The 22,213-nt window shown below is 39.6% G+C and overlaps 5 protein-coding genes, 1 long non-coding RNA gene and 1 pseudogene across 11 annotated transcripts; 5 read left to right on the forward strand and 2 right to left on the reverse strand.

Moving 5' to 3' along the window:
• The first annotated feature begins 6,820 nt into the window (after positions 1-6,820).
• LOC123474165 lies at positions 6,821-9,216 on the forward strand. Its single transcript, XM_045176082.1, has 7 exons — positions 6,821-7,316; positions 7,393-7,481; positions 7,564-7,659; positions 7,730-7,792; positions 7,892-7,978; positions 8,120-8,334; positions 8,411-9,216. The coding sequence occupies exons 1-7, from the start codon at positions 7,256-7,258 to the stop codon at positions 8,556-8,558; spliced, it is 759 nt and encodes a 252-aa protein (XP_045032017.1). The 5' UTR covers positions 6,821-7,255; the 3' UTR covers positions 8,559-9,216.
• Positions 9,217-9,277: 61 nt separating this feature from the next.
• LOC123474164 lies at positions 9,278-10,865 on the reverse strand (annotated as a pseudogene).
• A 141-nt stretch (positions 10,866-11,006) lies between these two features.
• On the forward strand, positions 11,007-11,759 carry LOC116923443 (U4/U6.U5 small nuclear ribonucleoprotein 27 kDa protein). The gene is made up of 2 exons (XM_032929909.2): positions 11,007-11,081; positions 11,161-11,759. Exon 2 carries the CDS (start codon positions 11,180-11,182, stop codon positions 11,726-11,728), a length of 549 nt encoding a protein of 182 aa, XP_032785800.2. The 5' UTR covers positions 11,007-11,081; positions 11,161-11,179; the 3' UTR covers positions 11,729-11,759.
• A 410-nt stretch (positions 11,760-12,169) lies between these two features.
• Positions 12,170-13,633, forward strand: LOC123474665. Of its 3 annotated transcripts, XR_006649591.1 has the most exons (3): positions 12,392-12,544; positions 12,610-13,464; positions 13,531-13,633. It is a non-coding gene; the product is annotated as an uncharacterized LOC123474665 (long non-coding RNA). The 3 variants fall into 3 exon arrangements; XR_006649592.1 differs by lacking the exon at positions 12,392-12,544 and adding an exon at positions 12,170-12,382 and having other exon boundaries at positions 12,610-13,633; XR_006649590.1 differs by having other exon boundaries at positions 12,610-13,633.
• Positions 13,634-13,820: 187 nt separating this feature from the next.
• Positions 13,821-14,888, forward strand: LOC123474664 (DNA polymerase theta-like). Of its 2 annotated transcripts, XM_045177055.1 has the most exons (4): positions 13,821-13,878; positions 13,949-14,216; positions 14,292-14,318; positions 14,375-14,888. In XM_045177055.1, the coding sequence occupies exons 1-4, from the start codon at positions 13,843-13,845 to the stop codon at positions 14,422-14,424; spliced, it is 381 nt and encodes a 126-aa protein (XP_045032990.1). In that variant the 5' UTR covers positions 13,821-13,842; the 3' UTR covers positions 14,425-14,888. The 2 variants fall into 2 exon arrangements, with proteins under 2 accessions (XP_045032990.1, XP_045032991.1); XM_045177056.1 differs by lacking the exon at positions 14,292-14,318.
• On the forward strand, positions 14,353-19,756 carry LOC123474662 (dolichyl pyrophosphate Man9GlcNAc2 alpha-1,3-glucosyltransferase-like). Of its 2 annotated transcripts, XR_006649589.1 has the most exons (5): positions 14,353-14,470; positions 17,457-17,664; positions 18,656-19,228; positions 19,299-19,587; positions 19,654-19,756. XR_006649589.1 is itself a non-coding variant. In XM_045177052.1 (3 exons), the coding sequence occupies exons 1-3, from the start codon at positions 17,498-17,500 to the stop codon at positions 19,342-19,344; spliced, it is 786 nt and encodes a 261-aa protein (XP_045032987.1). In that variant the 5' UTR covers positions 17,457-17,497; the 3' UTR covers positions 19,345-19,626. The 2 variants fall into 2 exon arrangements, 1 of the variants encoding a protein (XP_045032987.1); XM_045177052.1 differs by lacking the exons at positions 14,353-14,470; positions 19,654-19,756 and having other exon boundaries at positions 19,299-19,626.
• Positions 16,420-17,457, reverse strand: LOC123474663 (extensin-2-like). Of its 2 annotated transcripts, XM_045177054.1 has the most exons (2): positions 16,925-17,457; positions 16,420-16,876 (listed from the first exon to the last, which is right to left on the reverse strand). In XM_045177054.1, exons 1-2 carry the CDS (start codon positions 17,177-17,179, stop codon positions 16,559-16,561), a joined length of 573 nt encoding a protein of 190 aa, XP_045032989.1. In that variant the 5' UTR covers positions 17,180-17,457; the 3' UTR covers positions 16,420-16,558. The 2 variants fall into 2 exon arrangements, with proteins under 2 accessions (XP_045032989.1, XP_045032988.1); XM_045177053.1 differs by having other exon boundaries at positions 16,420-17,457.
• Positions 19,757-22,213: the final 2,457 nt, after the last annotated feature.

Raw genomic sequence — 22,213 nt, forward strand, 5'->3', positions numbered from 1 at the left:
TCTATTTTCTCTACAGGAAGGACTACCACTTAAACTATTACATCAAACTTAGGACTTTTAATTTTCTTATGCACCATCATTCCTAATGCACCACCTAGCCTTATTCCCTAATGCACCACCTTCCTTTTAATTTTCTTATGGTTAAATAGGATTCAAACCTAATTCCTCCTAGTTCCCAGTAACTCGCTTTCGCTGCAATCAGCTGCCGTTTGCAGCATAATAATATTAGTTGTTTGTTCGCAGAAGCAGGTTGAAACTAGACCAGTTTTCCGGTGTCCAAAACCGACCACGAATCCAATTCTTGTCCATGTATTCCAGCAGCCTTGCCAGTTCCTGTGGTGCTGAGTCCCGCAAACCGTCAAATACGGAAGGTATTTTCTCAGCTAAAAAAAAAATTTAAAAGTTAAATACATTTTCTAACAAATAATTAACAAAATATTACCAGGAAGATACGCAAGGCAAAGAAGACGGAATACAAAATCTCGAATTGGATTGGGCCCTTTTTTGTTATAAGCTGAAGAAAGCTTTAGGTCGCGAATCTTATTCAAGATAGCTTGACACCAATGGAAATTGCAGCCTTGGTGGATTGATGATTAATATCTTAAATAAATAAATTGTGCTTCTTGACTTCAATAGGTTACATTTGCGTAACTACTAAAGCTCCGCATCCAAAGGATCTGTGACTTAGTTTAGGTGGATGAAATTCATCACCACTAGGGCAGATTTCTTCTGTTAGGAGAATCAACAAGCTTGATTTGATGATCCATCCTAAAGAAGCCTAGTCTATAGGCCATCAGATGATTTGAACGAGCTTTACTATTCATCAAGACGGTTATGGAAGAAGTGTAAATCCGGTTAGGTTCTCAATGCTCAATCTCATCGCACAGAGATGCCCTTTTACTTGTTTCTTCACCGTTTACAGGCATATCGTGATGATTTCACATCTCAATACCACCCAACACATCCAATAATCGTACATAGAACCTTTAAATACCTTGATTCCAGATCCGAAAACATCATGCTGCAAGTTTTACAACAATTCCGCAGTTTTTTATTTTTTTTTATTACTTTTCTATTTTACGGGTAAGTTTTAATTTATGAGCTGTATACACGTATTGTTTGTACACATCAATCAATTTTTCTAGTGCATAAAAAATGTTTGCATTACATTATACGAACTAAATAGGTCCCGTGCACGTCGCTAGCCGGACCACGTCGATAACATTTTCCGTTTTTTTTTATCGAATTCCCAAATTTTTTGATTTACTTATGAATTGATCGTATGCGTTATTGAATTTCTCGTAATGTTCATTTATGACATTGCTACTTTTTTCGAAAATTATTCGTAAATTAGAATTTACACGGAAACTGCAAGGCTTTGTTATAATGATGTTTTCGGATTGAAAACGTTCCGCGACACGCTTTGCCGTTGGCAACTTCCATGATGATTTCCACAAGATACCACCCCATGTTCCAAATACATGAAATACCGGGTCCCCAATAGATTAACTGTAGTGTTGCTATCGTCTATCGTTATCCTGATCCCCTCACCTCTTCTAGTAGTGGCTAGTGGAAACTGTTTGGGTTGTGAAAAAAAAACGCTATATTTGAACATAAAGATTTTTTTTATTAGCGTGTTCTTCGTTTTCACAAAGGCCACTTTTGCGGGATGGGAATGGCATCTAAAAGGAAAAAAAACAATGAGTAGCCTAGTGAAGGTCCAGTTAAAGCTGGTTCTACACTAGCAGTTTTTACAGACAAGTTACGGTCATACAGACATACAGACTCGATACAGGCATACGGAAAGCTTATTCCGTTCAATCTACACTAGCGATTTTCCGTAAACGTATGCCTGTATGCCTGTGTGTCTGTAAGAAAAAAAAGTTTGAAATGATTCAAACTTTTCCCGTAAGTGAGAGTTTCCGTAAGATGAAAAATAAGGTTCAGCCAATGAGAATAAAGTATATATTTTCAAATACTCTTTATTAGTGCAACCACACATGACTGCAACATTGTCTGTTGAAGTTTATCTGCCACAGTCGTCGTGCGTATTAAAAAACTTGAATTTGAATAAAAAACATGGGGCCCAAATCATCTCCAAAGAAGAAGAAATCCCCAAAGAAAATAACCGAAAAGTAAATACTTTAATTCTATTTGTTGCTTTTTCTCAGTTTATGTACAATTTTAATATTTTGTAGACTGAAACTAGAAACAAAAGGCGTCGAGAGGTTCATTTTGTGTGTTAAAAATCAGAATCCTGTATTGTATAATACTACATTGCACGATTACAAAGACGGACAAATTACTACCAAAAGTTTGCCCTGCCTTCTGCAACGCCCATTTTCCGTATGATGTCTGTAAACCTATGTGCAGTGTAGATTGCGTTACGGAAAAACTGAAATAGCGTGGCAGTAAGACTGTATGCCGGTATGCCAGTATGACCGTAACTTGTCTTTAAAAACTGCTAGTATAGACGCACCTTAAGATAAAAAAAAGTTGGTTATTTCCGGGGAGGGTTCCGACTACCGGCAGGCAGAGACATTCACCGTGTGCCAAATTTAGCAATTTAGCTCAAAAGGGCTCCGTCCTTCTGGAATTCACACTGGATGTTTTGGGTTTTTCATTTCCTAATAAAATGTATGACGCTTTCATGAAGAGTTCTCACATTTTCAGTGTTGAACAGTTAAAGGATAAATTTTGTTCTTGTCATTTATTACGCGTTGCCTTCGGTGCTGCACCACGCTTAAAAAAAAAAAAAACAGTACAATTTCTTTCGGCTTTGTTGGTGGTATAATTGCCCCAGATTGGGAAGTCGAATGGGAACTAATCGAACGAGGTCATTCTTACACTTGGTAATTGATTTTAAATGTGTAACCGCGAAATGTATGGCAGTAACGGGTTGACGCTCGTTGACGCGTACATTATTTTCTCCATCTGGACGCAATCGATTCACGTCTGGCCTTTAGTAAGAAACATTGGTACGCCGCATAAAATGACTTATGATCTCCGAGTCTGTCCAGTGCACAAACATTCATGGTCGATTCAACTAGGGGGCCATTTAGGAAACTGAACCAGGCCAATAACAAAGGAATGTGGAACATACCGAACCAGCCAAGCACCCACTCAGCACAAAACCACGACACGTCTAGAACAAAGGATAGAATGAGGTGTGTGCTCCTTACAAGTAAGAAATTCTACAAAACTTTTTGATCCAGCGACCTGTCATTTCGAAGCTATGAGTGAGATTTACACACTGTAGTGGTAGCAGTAGCAAGTAAAATTCAACCCCCCATTTATCCAGTTAAACTTGGCTTCTTAAGATCGTGGCCTGCCTCCTGTATGTAGCCTATACAAACTACTGTAATTTCAACTGTCGATCGATAAATTTTATTGAACAGCCAACGACTTTGGATTCCCCGCATTCTATAAGGTTTTTTTCTCTCACTCAAGCTATTTTCATTCCAATAGGGATGACGCATGTGGAGTCGTTGACTCAGAGATGAAAAGATGAGAGTTCACGGGAAAAAAAAAATAATAATTAAAAGAGGATTTCCATGCTTTTTTGCCCCAGCCTTCTTATCCGCCTCTAAACTTCCGGAAATGAAAGATGGAAATTCCAGCTGAAGAAAATAAAGTGTGCGAGGGGTTTTTCTTTTTCCAATCTTTATGCTTTTTCCCGTTTCCAGGCCCTCATATATTAATATCGTAAAAGAAAGTGAACGGATGTCGGTGGCTAATTTATCATTGCACTTCGTCCCTTTTTTAAGATATCATGGCACATCGTTTAATGGCTTTCATCGATCATTGAATAAAAGTCTCTTTATACGCAACGGTCAAGACGAAAGCCGTTTCTAGAGATCACCAAGAATGTAACACATTCTGTGTACACGTCGGACTTTGAACATCAAATTCGTTTTGGGAGAACCCAAGACGAGACGGACATCAAAATTCTCGACACAATTTTGCTTTCTAACGAACAAGAGAGAGTATATACGTACGTATGTATGTGTAAGCAAAAGAAAAGAGTCAGGGACTTGCATTCTATATTTATGTACACATACCGTGTTCTGTATATATTTATATTCCCGGAGCGAGTCGATGACACCATCCTTTTAAAGGATTGCGGGACCCGGCGCATGACAGTTTTTTTGCCTTCTTCTTTCATGCACGCTCACTTCTCCGGCATTTTTTTACTTCTTCGATATTCCGGTAGTAACTAGAGGCCGCTAAAGTATAGAGGTTTTTCCATTTGGTTCGTGTAAGTAGAGGGAAAAGTCGGTGCGGCTAGTCGACTAGTGCGCACCATGGCGGGGGATAGCCGAAACTTGCTGCAGACTTCGCTTGATCAAACCTATAGACACAGTTGTGTCTATAGGTTTACAAGCGATAGACACAGTTGTGTCTATAGGTTTACAAGCGATAGACACAGTTGTGTCTATAGGTTTGATCAAACGAAGTCTGCAGCAAGTTTCGGCTATCCCCCGCCATGGTGCGCACTAGTCGACTAGCCGCACCGACTTTTCCCTCTACTTACACGAACCAAATGGAAAAACCTCTATAGGGGGAAAAAAAATAAGTAAAAAGATAAAACCAATAGAAAATAAAATCTAAAAACAAAAAAATTGGGATTTAATTTTAACTACAATTATTATAGATTGTCCTCTCACGTTATTGGCACTTCAAGTTAATTTAACGCTTGTCTTTTCTGATGTCTCAACCTATTTTGAGGGCAGTTCCTCACGCGTACATTATTTGAAAGCATTTAGCTTTTCTTACCCTCTACAATTTGTTGTCGTCTTCGATAGGATTCGGTTCGCTCGGGTTTTGATCAATAGCGTTGCTGTCGATCGATATAGACACGCACTGCACGGTAACATGGAAGCGACAGCATCCAGTCTGCGTCACCGACTTGCCTGTCTCGGGAGTGATTACATTGTAACAACTTTGGCCAATGAAAGAAACGAAGAGAAAGGATGGAAAGAGTTCCTTTAAAGATGTTGCTGTCTTTTTCTTTAAAAAAGAAAAAAAAAAATGAATCCATGTACAGACGATTGCAAGCTTTTGTGTACACCTTTCTACTTTCTCACTCCCTTCTCCGGCCTGCGCCCTGAATCGATCCGTCCCATCTTGATATATAGAATCATGAATCTGATGATGAAGAATAGAGCACCAAGATGGGAGTAGTTCAGTTGTTCCATAAAGCTGTTAGCTGCTTCACTGCATTTCGAATTTGATTGTTGGTCTACTCCAAAAAGGTCAACCGGGAGAAGGCAAAAAAAGGCTCACCAATCTGAAGATATAACATGAACCAATTTTCCATATCTATAGCCCATCTAAAATGTAACGTAGTAGATACAAAAAGCATAGAATCAAATGATCATGCTAGCAACGGAGAAGTGGAATAATCCTGCGTGATGGGGTATATATAACTCAGCTCATGGTATGGGCATTTGTCACTATATAATCTTCGGCAAGCACGTCGTTATTTTTCTTTGACAAGCTGACATCACGATGGGGATTTGTTGCCGTCTTTTTAACGACGTTCATCACCTGTCATCACGCGTGCATCCCATGCCTTTTTTTTTTTGCTCCATTATTCATTCGGTGTTGGTTTCCTTCATTAGGATATGGATAAACGAGAACTATAAGAACGCGATTCCACATCTAGATCATTACGCTTTATTTATATGTTGTTTTTTTTTATTGTTTCCTTTTTTGTTCATTTTCTTTTCTTAACAACATCAACGTGTAATTATGACACGATATGCAGACATCAATTCTCGGTTTCACGATATAGAAGGTAAATGACAGGGGATAACGGAGATATGATATCTTAGAATTCAAGGTAAAAGATTAATCTATATATTTAATTTCGATTTGGTTATCCGATCGAGGGAAATACATTGGGGTTGATGTATCTTTATAGACTTGGAGGCGGCCGTGAGCGAGCCATCGCCCAGAGATGGGCATCAGTTGAAGAAGCAGTCGAATCGCATGCTGTATACAACTCTTTTTAGTTGGACAACGGCGATTGGATGTTGGGATGAGCCGGGACGCAAGTGCACGTCAAGGTCCGTAACAAAAGCATTCGCAGGCGACTGTACCATTTACGGTTATGTCTATCCTTTGGAACGGCAACATCTGAAATCATTGTAAATTGCATGTCGTTCCTTATATCAGTAGACAGAAGATGTGCAACTGGCAAAACAAAGTACTATCTCAAACTTATTGATTAAAAAATGTTAGACAAAAAAAAATATATATATAGAAAAGACTCGTGGATTTTACTTGGAACTGATGTCTCATGCAAGACATGCACGAACTCACAGCACGCAGTGAACCATTATTTCACGCATCAAATATTTTTGAAGTAGGATCTATATACGCAGGGGGAAAAAAATGCCGCTGAGGGTCTAAACACGGGAACTGATGCAAAGCGATGTGTAGATGATGGGGTATAGACATAAAGTCCGTCAGTGTCCTTCAGTGTCGAGCTGAAGCAAGTAAAAATGAAGTCTAGGCTAGCCACCGAATCCGACGTGGGAAGCGACGACAAGTCGATTCCCGGCAATAGAATACTTGAAAAGGGTAGCGTTCAATTGCCGTCCGCCGTTTGGGTACACCTCAATCGAAGCAAAAAGAAACATCACAATCTGGCTGTATAGGAGGAGGGAAGAAGGCGTTTTACGACAAGACACCAACCGCAAAATAATACCAGGAGATGGGAGGACTCTGCCTCTATGATTGCGTAGAGGAGTCGGATGTTATTTTTTTTTAACGGGAACGCACATGATTGAAGATGAAAATAACTGCTGGAGACTGTTGCGAGTAGCAAGCGAAATAAAAAAATAAATATGTACACACAGTGCTGGAGTGACGCCGCTATTCAAAGAGGAGATCAATCCTCATCTACACAGCGGTTGGTCTACCGTAGCAGCAATAGCGTAGGCAAAGAATAGAGGCCATCGTCCCATTGAAACTTGTCTTTCAATTATGACGCAAGGAGCTGTGTTTTTTTTTTTTTTCTTTTTCGAGTTGAATGCCAGATGGAGAGATAGCTGCCAGATATACCGGTGCGGGAGGGGGAAGGGAATTTCATATCCTTGGCTTGAAATCTCAATACATAACGGCGTGCTTTTCAAAACGCTATGTCAAACAACCTGTAATCAAATGCGAAACAATTCGTTTGCAGTTCTTTTTCCCATGAAAAAATTCAATTAATTTATTTTTTATTCATGATTTGTTAAAAATTTGGATGAAGGCTGTTTACATTTGTGCATTCGCTATTGAACTTTGGTTGATAACCGAAGCAAAAGGTACGATAATGTTTTGTTTTCACACAACTTGTCCACTTTTAATTGAAAAAAACAAACATGAAATCTCTCATTACAGATGAATTACCTTCTCCGCCTTATATTCTTTGTTTGGTCTACTTTATTATTTGGATTATGTCAGTGGCCTTGCTCGTTGGACTCGCACTGGTAATGAATCATAACAACATTTAAATTAAAAATCTTAAACAAAAGGGTTTTTAAGACAATCATTTTCGATTGAATTTTTCAGAGAAGAACGCAACCAATTTTAGCTTGGTTACTATGTTTGATTGTGGTGTTCTTTCTGGAATGCGGACTCGTCATGTTCATGAGCCTTTATTACTGGGTATACACTTTAAAACCTAATTTTTTAATACCTTTTTTAAAGAAATGTTTCGGCACAAATTCTTTCGCAGACACTAGATACGTCATTCGGCACGGTGGAATTGGTATTTTGGATCGTCCGCGCTTCGATGAATGTAAGTTGACGGTAAAAATGTGCCCTTAATAGGCGCTATTTCGACGGCGGTACATTTGAAAAGACATAAACTTTTTGGCGTGTCGCATTTTCTCCGCAGATTTTGGGGACAATCCAAGTGTTTTCTCTCTACTCGCAATGGAAAGAGGAAAAGAATGTCAGTCGCAGATTACGGGATCTTAGCATGGTAATGATATTGCTGCATCATTATGACACACTTTTTTTTTCAGACCAACTTCAAAACATTTCTTTCATTACTTAAAAGAAAAGCAACTTGTTATCAATAGACTTCCTGCGTACATAAAGTAATTCTTATTTGGGCCATTAGCATACGTCTCCAATGTCTAACGGTTACTACACAAACCCCGTAATCAAGACACCATTGCCGGGAAGCCTCAGAGCTGGTTATCACAACGCTGCATATCTTAACTCAAACATGAATTTACGACAGATGCAAATGCACGGCAACCGCCAACAAGTCAACGCTGCCATGGCATCGTTGGATCGCACTCGTAAAAATTTTGCAAAACACTCATTAAACCGGTAAACGAAATTCGTATCGTTCCAGAATCTTTCGCGTGATAACAACCTAATCCCATTTTCCGTCGGTTCGTTACAGATCCATATCTTCCGTATCACAACTCTACCCAAAGGAAGAGACCGATTGTGGCAAGGTGTTCACTAAAGGAGAGATCGCGAATGGCTTTACGGTTTTCGACCAATGGCAGCAGCATCAGCAGTGGCTGGAACAGAAAAAAAGGGGATAACTCCAGAACCTGGGATGGCTTTCGGTCCTATGGGCATCGCTGGAGTTGGACTAGATGATTCAGAATTGGGAACGATGGATAACGGCTGTTGCCCGCAGCATTCCATGCGGTTTACGAACGATGGCGATTATTTGAATCGGGCCCCACTTTCGCGTGCCGTCAGCACCCTCTTGTTGAATCGTCACTGCCCTTCTCAATTTGCAATTCCAAATTTTGATCGACAACGCCAGTTTTTAGTTGGCTCCAATTCGGTTGACAGCCAAGCACCGCCAATGAGGCGGGCCCATTCCATGAACGATTTGAATCTTAGGGCTTCCTCAACCTCATGCGATATCAAGTTCGGTCGAACAAACAGGCCGCATTTTGATTACATTTGGTCGGCCGGACGTCACGGACATATAATTACGCGAGGCGAATCTGACGACTTCCAACGCAGTTACAAAGACGTCGCTTTGTAGACTTTGGAATAGAGACCTTGAAAAAATGTTGAAAAATCACGTGCGTTGTCTCTTTAAAAAGTTCCCTGACAACAAACATGCAGCTTCGAAAAAAAGTTACCTGATATTTTTGTGTTGTTGTTGTTATATCTCGTCAAGGTAGCGTATATAGACACTGCCTCCGATTTGCACATTTAACAATAAATTTTGTTTGCCCCTTATACGCAATTTTGTTTTGTAAGGCGATATGTTGATGATGGACTGATGGTGATTTAACATGAGTGTATTTGGACTAGTTTATTTATTTATCTTTTGATCGAAGGAAGTTACTTAGGACATTTCGAGGAAATCAGGAAATTCGTGGTAAATTTGCATAACTTTGTGATGATCTTGTTGCATGGCTGTGGATGGGCTTCCTAATTTGTCTGACTCTTCACGTATGACTTTTAAACATTTAGCGAAATCGCTTTTTTATAAACAGGACTCCTAACCCGTAGGATGGCATGGTAAAGCTGCAAGGCATCTGACCGTCTCTAAAGAAAAACATTTTTCAACGTTATATGAGATTGAAGAAGAAAAACACCTGTAGCGGAAATACCTTATCTCCTGGCCCATAATCAGTGAGGCGTCTTAAAATGACATCAAGCAGCAAAACTTCTAGATCAGCTGTGTAAAACAATTTGGCTGTTTCAGCTCCTGAAAAGAGTCCAAGCATCAAGCTCGAAACTGAATCAGTTTGATTGTCATCATTTTGATGGCCAACGTATTGTTTAATAGGATCATCTAGTATTAAAACTAAAAATGATTAGAGTTCAACATAAAAAAATGGAAAACAAAAAACAAACAAAACAAATCAATATTCAAATGTCACCTTCTCTGTTGTAGAGTAGTAAGATCTTTTCGATAAGGCTGTCACACATACTTCTATTAGCTAAACAGAGCAAAACTGGATTGTTCTCCGAAGACACTAAACTGAACTGCCGATGCAGCGCCAAAATTAAATGCATCGCGGCACTAGTGATTGTCAAACATTCCTGATCTTTTTCGTCACTTGTAGCTATGGAAACAGATTCCGTTTCTAACACGTCAACGAGAAGTGCGATCAAGTTTTCTCCGAGCTTATTTTGCTGCGCGAAGGATAGAGGTTCTTGGCAACATAACGTCACAGTTAGAACGCGGATCGACCAATAAATGCGATCTTTATTGATATCCTTTGCAGTGCCAATCGCTTGGATATCTCTGGCCAATTCGGAAGGAAGAACAGAGTTGATGGCCACGTTGACGAATGTTGGCAATAGTTGTAGGGCATGGAAGAGAATGGCGAGTATTGGCCTCCGTTTTCTCCATGAGGTTTCGGCTTGCAAACGGTGAACCAACTGCAGCAGCAAGGCACAATCATGACGTTCAAGAGCAGCAATCAACAAAGCACGATCAGCATGCGTTGTGAGGTCTAACATTTCGTTCCAAGTTTCTTCTGGAACATCAGTTTCTTGATCTGAAGCAAATTCCATGATTAAACCAACCACCCGATCCAAATGGTGACTATCTAGTCCGCCACGGCGGATTTCCATGGAAATCTGATCTGTGTCGGTATTAAGAATGCGCTCAATTCCATCCGGAATGTGAAGAACGTTCTCTTGCAAGTATTTCAGAGTTTCAAGAATGGCCCCTTGCGCCTGCTGGAACGTAGGCTACATCTCGTGTTGTGGCGAACGAGTGATGTTAATTCGTACATCTGTTTGGCTGCCAAGTGTTCTAACTCTTTTTCTAGTTTCCTTCGAGATTCTTTTAGGTTCTCAATAACAGATGCTTGGTCACGACCAGGCGACCGCTTGCAAGCAATTCGTTTTAAAATAATATTAATATATATAGGTATTTAAAAGCGCTATCTATTTGGTGAATTTCATCAACAAATATTGAAACGGAAAAAAATTCTAAATGAATCAAATTTTTTGCGTTTTGTCGCTTGGGTCCAATACCGCGCTTGATCGATTTAATGAAAAAAATTTTTTTCATTATTCACAGCTTCGATTTGTCTTGTTTTACGCTCAACACAACCTTTTATATGAGGTTGACTTTTAACACGGTAATAATATTTCAATTTGTCCACTTGTAAATAAGGAAAGTAGCATTACAAATCAGCACACCTCGATTCTATCAAACAGGAAACTCATTGGAATTGACATGGGAAGAATAAGAGAAAGAAGCGTTTCTCCATCATCCCGAAGAAGACAACGATCGAGGTCGCGAGACAAAATTCGTGAAAGATCTCGTTCAAGAGACAGGAGTAGACGCGATCGGGACAGAGATCGTGGAAAAGCGGATAAGGATCGTGAAAGGGATAGAGACAAACCACGTGATAGAGACCGTGAAAAGCAAAGCAAATCAAGTCGTGAGTATGACAGAGATCGTGAACGCAGAAAGAGATCAGTGAGCAAGGAAAAAAGGACAAGAAAATCTAAATCAAGAAGTCGTTCCAGATCCAGAGAAAAGCTGGCAAAATTAGTCACAAGAAAACCAGTGACATCAGAAGAATTCAAAGACCCTACAGAAGAAGAAGCTGAAATGATGAAACTTATGGGTTTTGGCAGTTTTGATTCTACTAAAGGAAAACATGTCCAAGGCAATGAAGAACCTTTGCATGGGACTGTTCAAGTTGTTTTGAAACGTAAATATAGACAGTACATGAACAGGAAAGGAGGGTTTAATCGACCTCTGGACCCAATCGCTTAATTGAAAATTGAATAAACAGGTTTTTGTAATACATGTTGAAAATTTTTTGGCTTATCACTGCAACCTACAAAATTGTTTTTAATCGCAGAAAAAGGACTAATAACGATTTAAAAAAATAACGAATAACGTGCGTAACGGGCAAAAAATTTCTAATAATATTTCAGGGGTGAGAAGGATGCTGTTTAGTGCGTAATTTTGTTTTTTACATCCACAGCGGACGAATTTTTGTATTGCGACCGGCTAGAGTAGTTCGTCACGTACCATTGCAAAAAAAAGACTTGAATTCTCTCTCGCAGTGCGTCATTGATATGAGAAAATAGTTTTAAAATGCCTCAGAGCTTCTATGAACCTGAACAGTTGGCCGATACCAGACCTTGTAGTGCTTTGCGCGACGACCTTAAATTCTGTATTCAAAATACAGACTGTTACAAAAAGTTGAATCAGACATGTTAATTAGAAAATTTATTTATTAAGTCTGGTCTTTGCAAAAATGATAAATTCTTAAAATCTCACATGGAAAGAAAGTCATCCAGCTGTTTTGGTTTTCAACTATTCAATTAACTACATTGATGGACGTAGGTCTGCTACATTTCATAGGGAAAAGGCAGTGTGAGATTTTAACCGAAGCAGGGAGAATCTATAGATAGAAAAAATGTAGGTAGATAAAGCGTAGAATAAACTATAAAATTCAGCAAACGTTAGTCACCAAATAGCAGGCAATTAAATTATTTCTTTAATCCTCCCACATTCGCCCTATCCCTCCAGCCTCCCTTGTTAAATTTCCTCCGTTTTTGAGGCAGAATCGAACAACTAGAAGTGTGATTTTGAGCTTCAAAAGAAATCTTTTAAAAAATCTAATTTTTGCTTTTTGGTTCCGACAGATACTTTGTGAGCACAATCATCCAGTTTCAATTTCATCGTTCTTTGTGCATTGAAGCTGGACAATATGATCCACTAGATCCTAAAAAGCCGTTACACAACTGTGATATCTACAGAAGCAAAGCCGCTGGTTCTAAACTGGCGTAAGTTTGAACAACAACAACTGAATCAACTCACATCCAAAATTGGAGAAAAGAGATGGGTAGTATCGACAGAATTGTGACTTGTCAAGTATCATGACGAAATTTGGCTGCGCGTTGGAGTCAATTTCCTGCGAAGGCCCGGCCAACACAGAGCTAAATCTTAATCGTGAAATGCAATTATTTTTTAGTGTTTAGCTATGTTTTAACTTAAACTTTTCCATGCTTTTCTAAGAGCTCTTATAAATAACTTTTTCCAATTGTAGTTATACTCCTTTTTCTCTGTAGACAGTGTTCTATAAAGAATGCCAGTCTTCTGTTAGACTACCCAATTGGTATTTCCAGCGAAATTCATATTCCAATATGAATTTCATACTCCAATATGAATTTCATACCACCTGTCAATGGACTGCACTCAAGTTCACCATTCAATAACGACTCTAAGTTTTCCTTAAGATTTACACTTAAAGTGTCTAGGAAGACGTTCAAAAATATTGAGACTAATCACGGTTGAGCGCCGCCGGGAACTATCACCTAGGCCATGCCCGTGCCTGAAAGAAAAAGTCAGGACGTTGATTCGAACGGATTCGAATGCAACGAGCAATAAGTACGGTCACATTATTGGAGGAATGACCGTGTGCTTGGTTCGTGATTTGGAGTCACAAGTGATAGCTGCAAGCTGATGTCACTCGAACCACTGCACCAACCCGACTAAGCGTATACTTACCTATCATACTTACCATACGAAATGTGCTTCATCAAGTCTTTTATACTGTCTCATAGATGATCGAAAAAAGCTACAGCTCATTATGGCGTCAGTTTAGCTTTAATGCTAAATTTCGCAAACACGGTGAACTAGATTGACAATAATAAAAAATGAACTTTATTCGTCACTTGCTGTGTTACTTATTATTAAGAATCTCAATTATGCTAAACAAATTTTGACACGCAAAAAATGCTACAATAGAAACAGAAACGGTTGCACCCACGGATCGTGACTGGAACATGTATACCAATCCCGCCATAAGACCTAGAAGTTACTCTTCGGTTGCCACCAGGTGGCATATGAGTAGCATATTTCTATGAAATCTTTTGATGGCTGTCTGCTGTCTGCTTAACTGGGCATTGATGGCAGGTTAATTTTTAAAAAGTTTGTACTTCAAATATAGGAACTATCTTGCTTTCGGCGGATTATTCTCAGTTGGAACTTCGAATATTGGCGCATTTGAGCGAAGACGCAGGTCTTTGTTCTGTTCTTAGCCAACCCGATGGCGATGTTTTCCGCGGCATTGTATCGGTTTGGAAAAAGAAAAAGCAAGAAGAAGTCAGAGACGATGAAAGGCAAAAAGCGAAACAAATCTGCTACGGGATTGTTTACGGCATGGGAGGTAAATGTTTAGCCGAACAGTTGGAAGTCGGGGAAGAAGAGGCTCAACTCTTTGTTAACACTTTACACGCAACGTATCCTAGTAAGTTAATCGTGTGTGTTGTCGATTCTGGATATAGCCTAATCTTTCTAATCTGATTACATCAATGCCTTTTAGGTATACAAAGCTTTATAACAAACACAGGTAACCAGTGCCGCACGAATGGATTTGATGATGTTGATGCCTAATTTTCTTGACAGGTCAACCGATGTGGAAAAAAATTCAGGAGGAAAATGAATTGAGCTGCTGACATTGGCCTATTCTGGAATACATCAGTTTGCATCATAATCAGAAAGGTAATATTGCCTCTTTTAATTCCTTATCCAGTTGTAGCTATGACTTGAGTCTGCGTAGATAAATTTCTTAGCTTTATTTGAAATTTGAGGCTGTGATAACTTTTTGAAAACGACAAGATATTTTCTAAACTAAAGCTTCACTAGATCTACCCAAAAGCAAGCAATCTTTATTTCAACATAGAGATAGCAATTACTTGTTACACCAAAAGTACCCCGCCAGGGTGTGTTCTGTTATTTCCCGCCCGAATTATTTTGGGTAGCTTTTTTCTCAGAATTTATTAATCACATCGTCATGGTTTCAACTGCGCTAGGTTGGTTTACGTTAACGATCACATCATCGCCGTGTCTGATCCTTTTCGATTGCACTATATGATGCAGCGAGTGTGGGTGTATGTCGAAAATATAAATTACGCAGAAACCTCCATAGAAGGGAAACTTGTGTGATTAGCATCACACACACACACACACACACACACAAGAGAATCCAAACACATCCTTTGTTATTCAGATTATTTCCCTTTTTTTTTTTTTTTTCTGTGTAAGGACAAGAGAAGGAAAACGCTGGAACTGTGTGCTACAATCATGATTCTTCTTATATTCTCCTCCGCTGGAAAACGATACTTTATTGTGTCATGACCAAGATGCTTAACAGGCGTCGGAAACAAAAAAAAGAGGTTTGTCTTCCAACAAATGAATACAGACTTACTTGACTCCCAATTACAACTCGAAAGGTCAAGCGTTGGAATGGGATTGGCCCCCATTGCAATGCAAGACTGAATAGAGAGGTAAGAGCCCTCAGCTGATGTCACGATGTGGATCATATAGTACAGCAATATGATCTCCGTCCGGGCAGGTCTGGAGGTTACTCGATAACAAGTCAATCAAGTGCTTAGCGCAACCCTTTTTTTTTCTTTTTCAATAACTAAAATCCAAACTGGCTAACCAAAACTTCTAACATCTAGTCCGAATATTTGAGCATTTCCTTTTAAGGGAATTTCAGATTGAAATTAGGAAATTAACATTAGTGATGGAAATGCAAACTAAAAAATTTTACGCTACATCCTGCTACGCAATTAAAAACGGTAAAGATAAGTGGATTTCAACCTTGCCCAATTCAATGTTAATTGGCAAATGCAATCAATTGAAGCAATGTTCTATGCTACGCAACTAAATAGCTATATAAATTATACCAGACTGATGAATACCAATGATGTAAATCTCACTAATGTTCTAGTGTATAAATGCGTTCAGCAATTACAATGTTGTAGGAAACAAATCGCTTTCATTAGCTTTATTTGATACAAAATAAAAAGAACGAGGGGATTTGTTAACGGCATTGTATCTGTATTCAACAATTCATTTGGAAACATTCGTATGGAAAACGACTAGTGAATGCATAAATGGAAATACTTATTTTGGAACGAGGACTGTAAATGATAAAATCAAATCTGAATATTCCATCATCGAGCTTGATGGACAGCGCAATTTTCACGATTAATAGTACTTGGGAGCATCAGTGTAGTAGGATGGGGTTGCATAGGTAGTTGTGTAGTAAGCTGGAGCCTCGGTGTAGTAGCCGGGAGTAGCATAGGTTGTTGAGGAGCTTCGGTGTAGTAAACCGGAGCGGCATATGTTGTAGTGTAGTACTTCGGGGCTTCTGTATAATAGCTTGGGGCAGCATATGTTGTAGTGTATTGTGGAGCCGAATATTTGGGAGCCTCAGTGTAGTAAACTGGAGCAGCGTAAGTGGTGGTGTAGTACTTGGGGGCCTCGGTGTAGTAGCTTGGGGCACCATACGTTGTGTATTCGGATGCCTTTTTTGTGTAGTATTGCGGAGCCTCAGTGTAATAAGCTGGAGCGGCGTAAGTGGTGGTGTAGTATTCAGCTTTCGTCGTATAATACTCCGGGGCTTTAGTTGTGTAGTATTCAGCAGCCTCAGTATAGTAAGATTGAGCAGCATAAGTTGTGGTGTAGTAGCTAGGTTCGACGTAGTACGAAGGAGCAGTCGTGGTGTAGTAACTTGGGGCAGCGTAGTTCTTCGGGGCTTCAGTGTAGTAGGTCGGCTCGGAGTAGTAAGATGGGGCGGCTTCAGTGTAGTAAGTTGGTGCTACGTAATAATTGGGCGCCTCTGTAGTTGTGTAGTTCGACACGGTTGTCAGTGAAGCTTGGAGCAGAGTAATATTTTGGGGCCTCGGTGTAGTAAACTGGTGAAGCGTAAGTTGTGGTGTAATACTCAGGGGCCTTTGTGGTATAGAAGGTGGGAGCCTCGGTGTAGTAGCTTGGAGTGGCATACGTTGTCGTGTAATATACTGGCGCTTCTGTGTAATAGCTCGGTGCGGAGTAGTATTTTGGTTCCTCCGTATAGTAAGTCGGAGCTGCATACGTGGTGGTGTAGTATTCAGGAGCCTTGGTGGTGTAGTATTCAGGAGCCTTGGTGGTGTAGTATTCAGGAGCCTTGGTGCTGTAATACTTGGGAGCCTCGGTGTAGTAAGTGGGGGCCGCATATGTTGTGGGGTAGTACTCGGGCGCCTTTGTAGTGTAATAACTGGGGGCAGCATACGTCGTGGTGTTGTACGGCGCAGCAGTGGTGTAGTACGGCGCAGCAGTAGTCGTCTGGTATGAATAACTACCGTACTCGGAAGAAGACGAATCCATCGGCACACCCATGGTCCACCCAGCCATCAGTGACACGACAGCCAGTAGCAGCATAATACCATAAAAAGCTGCTGGAATCAAACCATTGGTTTTAATAAATCAGTTACATAATTGCAGTCATCAAAACTTTCAACAATCAATCCACCTCTATATACAACATACAAATCCTTTAACTCAACAATTGCATTGTCATATTAACACACAAAAAAGGATGAGACAAGTTGAAATGTATACTTTACCCATAATTGCAGGCTGCGACTTGAAGACACTAAATTAACTCAGCTATTTTTGTTTTTTTGTTTGGTTTTTTCGTTTTGTTATTTATTTTTAGTGATTTTCGTCATAGTAGTCATAGCGTAGTAAGGATTCACTATGGAGGTCCCTTACAAGTTAGAAGTGATTGCTTTGACTACAATCATCATTAAACTGGGTGTCTCAGTTTTCCCATATTCTGGCAAAAATCAACCTCCAAAATTTGGAGATTATGAAGCTCAAAGACATTGGATGGAAATTACGGTTAACTTACCCATACAGGATTGGTAGGTTTGATGTCGAGATAGGTTGGCTGATATTATTCATAGGATAGGGGAGAACGGGGTCAAACTGGACAAAAAATTTCTTTCCTCTTTATTTAGATTTCCATGTTCTTTTTCTAATATTTATTTTTAGTTAATGGTGCAGCACCTTCTTGGGTAACTCCACAATTTTTTTGTAATTTTTAAGTCTTAAAATAAACGAGTTATAAGGATTTTAATGAAGTCGGTTTTTTTAGTTTTTATTTAAACGGCGGGGCGAAACTGGACAGGGACGGTGTGAGATTGGACACTGCCAGTTTTCCTCATTAGGAGACATAAAATAAATTTAAAAAAAATATGGGTAGACTGCTTATTCAATATTTTATTCATTCATATTGAAATATTTGCAATAGAAATGAAAAATAGAGAGTTATGTCATTTTTACGAAATAGGGGGCTGAAATGGACAATTAATTTGTAGGCGGGTAGAGTAAAATGGGAGGGCTTAACAGAGTATCGAGTATCGATTTGTAATCGATATCTTATTTTTACGTATATGGCTTCTCCACAAGCACCTCCCACTCCAATATCGAAGTTGTCCGATATGACCCCAAAACTGTGTGTCCAAAATGACCCAACCCGGTGCTATTTAGTATTTCGTTAATAACTTAACACTAGAAAGGCATTAAAATTTAAGTTTTTTATCAATCATTAAAGAAATGAATTGGCTATTTCACATATCATTATTTTATTCATTTGTAGGGTTTTTCACTTTAAAAATGCTTACAGTAATAGGGAAGAATATTACATCAAACCGGGCCATTTTTTTAATTCTGCGATAACAAGAACAATAATGATTCGATTTTAATCAATATTTTTTCTAGAACGTTAAACATTGAAGTCTATACAAAAATTAAAAAAAAAAACAAACTTTCCATAACATGTAGCACTTAGGGTCTTTGTCCAATATGACCCGTGTCCAAGTTGACCCCGTTCTCCCCTATCCATCTCATCAGGTATAGAAATACAACAGACAATGATTTATTGTACTGGGGACTGGATTACCCTCCTCTCACAGCATATCAAAGCTACCTAACTGGATCGGTGGCTAAGAAAATCAACCAAGACTATGTAAAACTCCATGTGTCTCAGGGATTTGAAAACTTTGACCACCAATATTTCATGAGGATGTCCGTCCTTGTGTCTGATTGTATTTTCTTTGTCAGTGCACTTTATTTTTACATTAGAAGCTTGAAGATGAGTAATAAGTACAAATGGGTTTTCTTTGCTTTGTCCTCACACTCTGGACTCACCCTTATAGATTATGGTCATTTTCAGTACAATTGTGTTTCGTTGGGGTTGACCTTGTGGGCAATCATTTTTGTTTCTCAGGGAAAGAATGTGTTAGCAGCTATTGCCTTTTCAGCTGCCTTAAACTTTAAGCAGATGGAGTTGTATCATGCAATACTTCTATTTGCTGGCTTCTATTTGCTGGCTTCCTGTCAACCTAAAGGTTCCTCACTTCCCTCCCAACTAAAGAATTTGGTCCAGATTGGCGCTGCCACAGTGGCGACCTTTGCAATCATTTGGTATCCATTTCTTCAAATTCACGATTGGCTTTTACAGCAAGTCATCGTCAGACTCTTTATTCCTTTTCAGCGTGGAATCTTTGAAGACTATGTCGCCAATTTTTGGTGCACGCTAAATGTTGTGATCAAAATCAAACGACTATTAAACCCAACCTCAATCGCCTCGGGAACTATCACCTAGGCCATGCCCGTGCCTGAAAGAAAAGTCAGGACGTTGATTCGAACGGATTCGAATGCAACGAGCACTAAGTACGGTCACATTATTGGAGGAATGACCGTGTGCTTGGTTCGTGATTTGGAGTCACAAGTGATAGCTGCAAGCTGATATCACTCGAACCACTGCACCAACCCGACTAAGCGTATACTTACCTATCATACTTACCATACGAAATGTGCTTCATCAAGTCTTTTATACTGTCTCATAGATGATCGAAAAAAGCTACAGCTCATTATGGCGTCAGTTTAGCTTTAATGCTAAATTTCGCAAACACGGTGAACTAGATTGACAATAATAAAAAATGAACTTTATTCGTCACTTGATGTGTTACTTATTATTAAGAATCTCAATTATGCTAAACAAATTTTGACACGCAAAAAATGCTACAATAGAAACGGAAACGGTTGCACTCACGGATCGTGACTGGAACATGTATAGGCCTACCAATCCCGCCATAAGACCTAGAAGTTACTCTTCGGTTGCCACCAGGTGGCATATGAGTAGCATATTTCTATTAAATCTTTTGATGGCTGTCGTTCGGCCCGTTACATTGGCGATTGTATTGAAGTGAAAATGACTAGCTGGTTGGTTACTACAGTCAGTATGTCGTATTGTGCACGTCATATTCGCCTTGTTTTCTTTAGATGACAGAAAACGGCAGAAACGACAAGAAGACTCATGCCTGAACAGATTCGTTCTGTTCTGTTATTAATTTATTATGCTCGTTTTCACCATCATTTTTTTCACAATTCTAGATTTAATTTACACGAAGGTGTAGTGCTATGCACTTCTTGTCCCTGAGTGTAAAAAGATTTTTAATGGAATTATCCCTGAGTCCTCTGTTTTCATCTTTACTCAACTTTTAGTGAAAAAACGGAAAAGTTTTACGTTTCCTTTTTTCGGCAAAAAATATTTTGTTACACACCTCAAAACTGGCTGCAGTTCCTAGAAATTTTTTTTCTTATCTATCTACTGCACCTTTTCTGAATCAGCATTCATCCCCCTTTCTGGAGCAACATTTACTTTCTCTTTTTTCCATCGGGTTAAATTTTGAGGGGTGGAAGCATATGGACCTCTTGCTCAGGGTACCCCTTTACACAGTAAATGCGGTATTTTGCCTTTTGCCTTGTTTTCCCCATTTTAAATTATGCCACATCAATTTCAATACTTGATTCAAGTGTATCTCAACTAGATCTTCAATTTGAGTGGTTTAATTTTTAATTTGGATCTACCCGTTCGATTTTGAAACTCAGGTTTACCTTTTTTGGATCTCAGAAAGATAATGAGTACGGGGGCCCACAAATTTTTTTACTAAGTTCCTTTAACCGTTTGTAAAACCTTTTTGTGGAACCTTCTGATTAATGTACGACCATCCTAATCATCATGTTTGAATCGGCATTCTTCCAGCTACCCCTCCGTATGCTTGTTTATTCAGTTGCAACATTTTTTCGATATTTTATTTGGATTTTGTGTAACTACCCTCCCTGTTACCAACGTTGACTACACTTTTCCAGGAACAAGAACCAAGGTCGACATTTTCTCACAGCGACTCAATTTTCCTGTGAAATTTTGACTTTCTTCATCTTCACCCTGCGAGTCAACTCTGCCATCACTTGGAAACTGGCTACCAGAATTTGAGCTACGCCCTTTTTTATCAACTGTATATACATCTGTATTTTTGCGGCCAGGCTCATTTCTGCTTTTTTAACTTTATACCATCTTGAGGCTGTTTAGCCGTCGCGAATGGTTTTTTAATAAAGTATTTTTTAAAAAAGAAGCTAGTTTCCATTGGATTTATTCTGTCTTTGCACCGCTGGGAGAGATTACGCTGATCGCTTGTTACCGCTATTGAAGTGTGGATTGTTGCGTCTTTTTTAAGAGACACACACCCCTTCTTTTTTGCTGTTTAACTTTTTGCTCATCAAGTGACCACTCTCCTTTACCATGGAGGACATTGACGATTGTCTCTCTCTCGAGACATTTTACCGCAACTCTCGAAAAACAAAAGGCACGGGTCTTTTCCTACGTCTCCCACATGGATTATCGGGAAAACATTCCCTGTTTTACCACTGCTTACGAGACAGTCCATCATGCACTACCGTAAAAATATGTCTAATTCAGGTTCCGGTCATGCCATTTAAGACTAAGAAAAACCCCAGCACCTATCAGTATTTGATCGCACCATCACAAACCTGGACTCCTATTGAAGGAAAATGGGAGGCCCTCGCTATTGCTCCAAATTATCAAGAATGTGAATAAATGTCACGAAGTCCACATTGGTCCACTATTGTCAACACGGTTCTACCCGATCAACCCGAGCTACCCGATGATGACGAAATTTTTCCTGGGGCCCCACCAAATCTTGAAAGCACCAGCACGTCATAAGCCGAAGGATCACCCCAACCGCCGGTGCCGCTTAGCCCGCTGATCTTCATCCGTTACGCCAATGCAACACCTGAGACAACCAGCACACCAAAAAATATTCAAGATCTGCTACCAATGCCAGCCCCTACATCCATCACCACTAACAAAGATATTCAAACTTTGTCAAGATTGATTGCTGATTACAATGCCATCCATGACGCACGCCAGCGTCATGCCCTTCAACTGGCCGACGGTAAACCACCGTTTCTATCTTTGCCTAGACCTTTCCAAATTCCAGCTATGCACCGAATAGCTTCCCCTGAATTGGTTGGAGTCTTAATCAGGCAATGGAGTGTTGCGCCGTCACCCTCACCACCCATTTGATTGAGGCTGAAGAGGGGGCC

The sequence above is a fragment of the Daphnia magna genome, linkage group LG7 (genome assembly GCF_020631705.1).
Source record: "Daphnia magna isolate NIES linkage group LG7, ASM2063170v1.1, whole genome shotgun sequence".
Taxonomy (NCBI): domain Eukaryota; kingdom Metazoa; phylum Arthropoda; class Branchiopoda; order Diplostraca; family Daphniidae; genus Daphnia; species Daphnia magna.

Coding starts and splice junctions, on each gene's coding strand:
- LOC123474165 (XM_045176082.1), top strand. CDS start 7,256: ATGAAGGCTGTTTACATTTGTGCATTCGCTATTGAACTTTGGTTGATA. Junction 7,482..7,563: donor TGCTCGTTGGACTCGCACTG/GTAATGAATCAT, acceptor TGAATTTTTCAG/AGAAGAACGCAACCAATTTT. Junction 7,979..8,119: donor GATTACGGGATCTTAGCATG/GTAATGATATTG, acceptor TTGGGCCATTAG/CATACGTCTCCAATGTCTAA.
- LOC116923443 (XM_032929909.2), top strand. CDS start 11,180: ATGGGAAGAATAAGAGAAAGAAGCGTTTCTCCATCATCCCGAAGAAGA.
- LOC123474664 (XM_045177055.1), top strand. CDS start 13,843: ATGGCTGTCTGCTGTCTGCTTAACTGGGCATTGATG. Junction 13,879..13,948: donor TGCTTAACTGGGCATTGATG/GCAGGTTAATTT, acceptor GATTATTCTCAG/TTGGAACTTCGAATATTGGC. Junction 14,319..14,374: donor AAGCTTTATAACAAACACAG/GTAACCAGTGCC, acceptor TTTTCTTGACAG/GTCAACCGATGTGGAAAAAA.
- LOC123474663 (XM_045177053.1), bottom strand. CDS start 17,179: ATGCTGCTACTGGCTGTCGTGTCACTGATGGCTGGGTGGACCATGGGT.
- LOC123474662 (XM_045177052.1), top strand. CDS start 17,498: ATGGAGGTCCCTTACAAGTTAGAAGTGATTGCTTTGACTACAATCATC. Junction 17,665..18,655: donor AACTTACCCATACAGGATTG/GTAGGTTTGATG, acceptor CCATCTCATCAG/GTATAGAAATACAACAGACA. Junction 19,229..19,298: donor GCGACCTTTGCAATCATTTG/GTATCCATTTCT, acceptor ATTCCTTTTCAG/CGTGGAATCTTTGAAGACTA.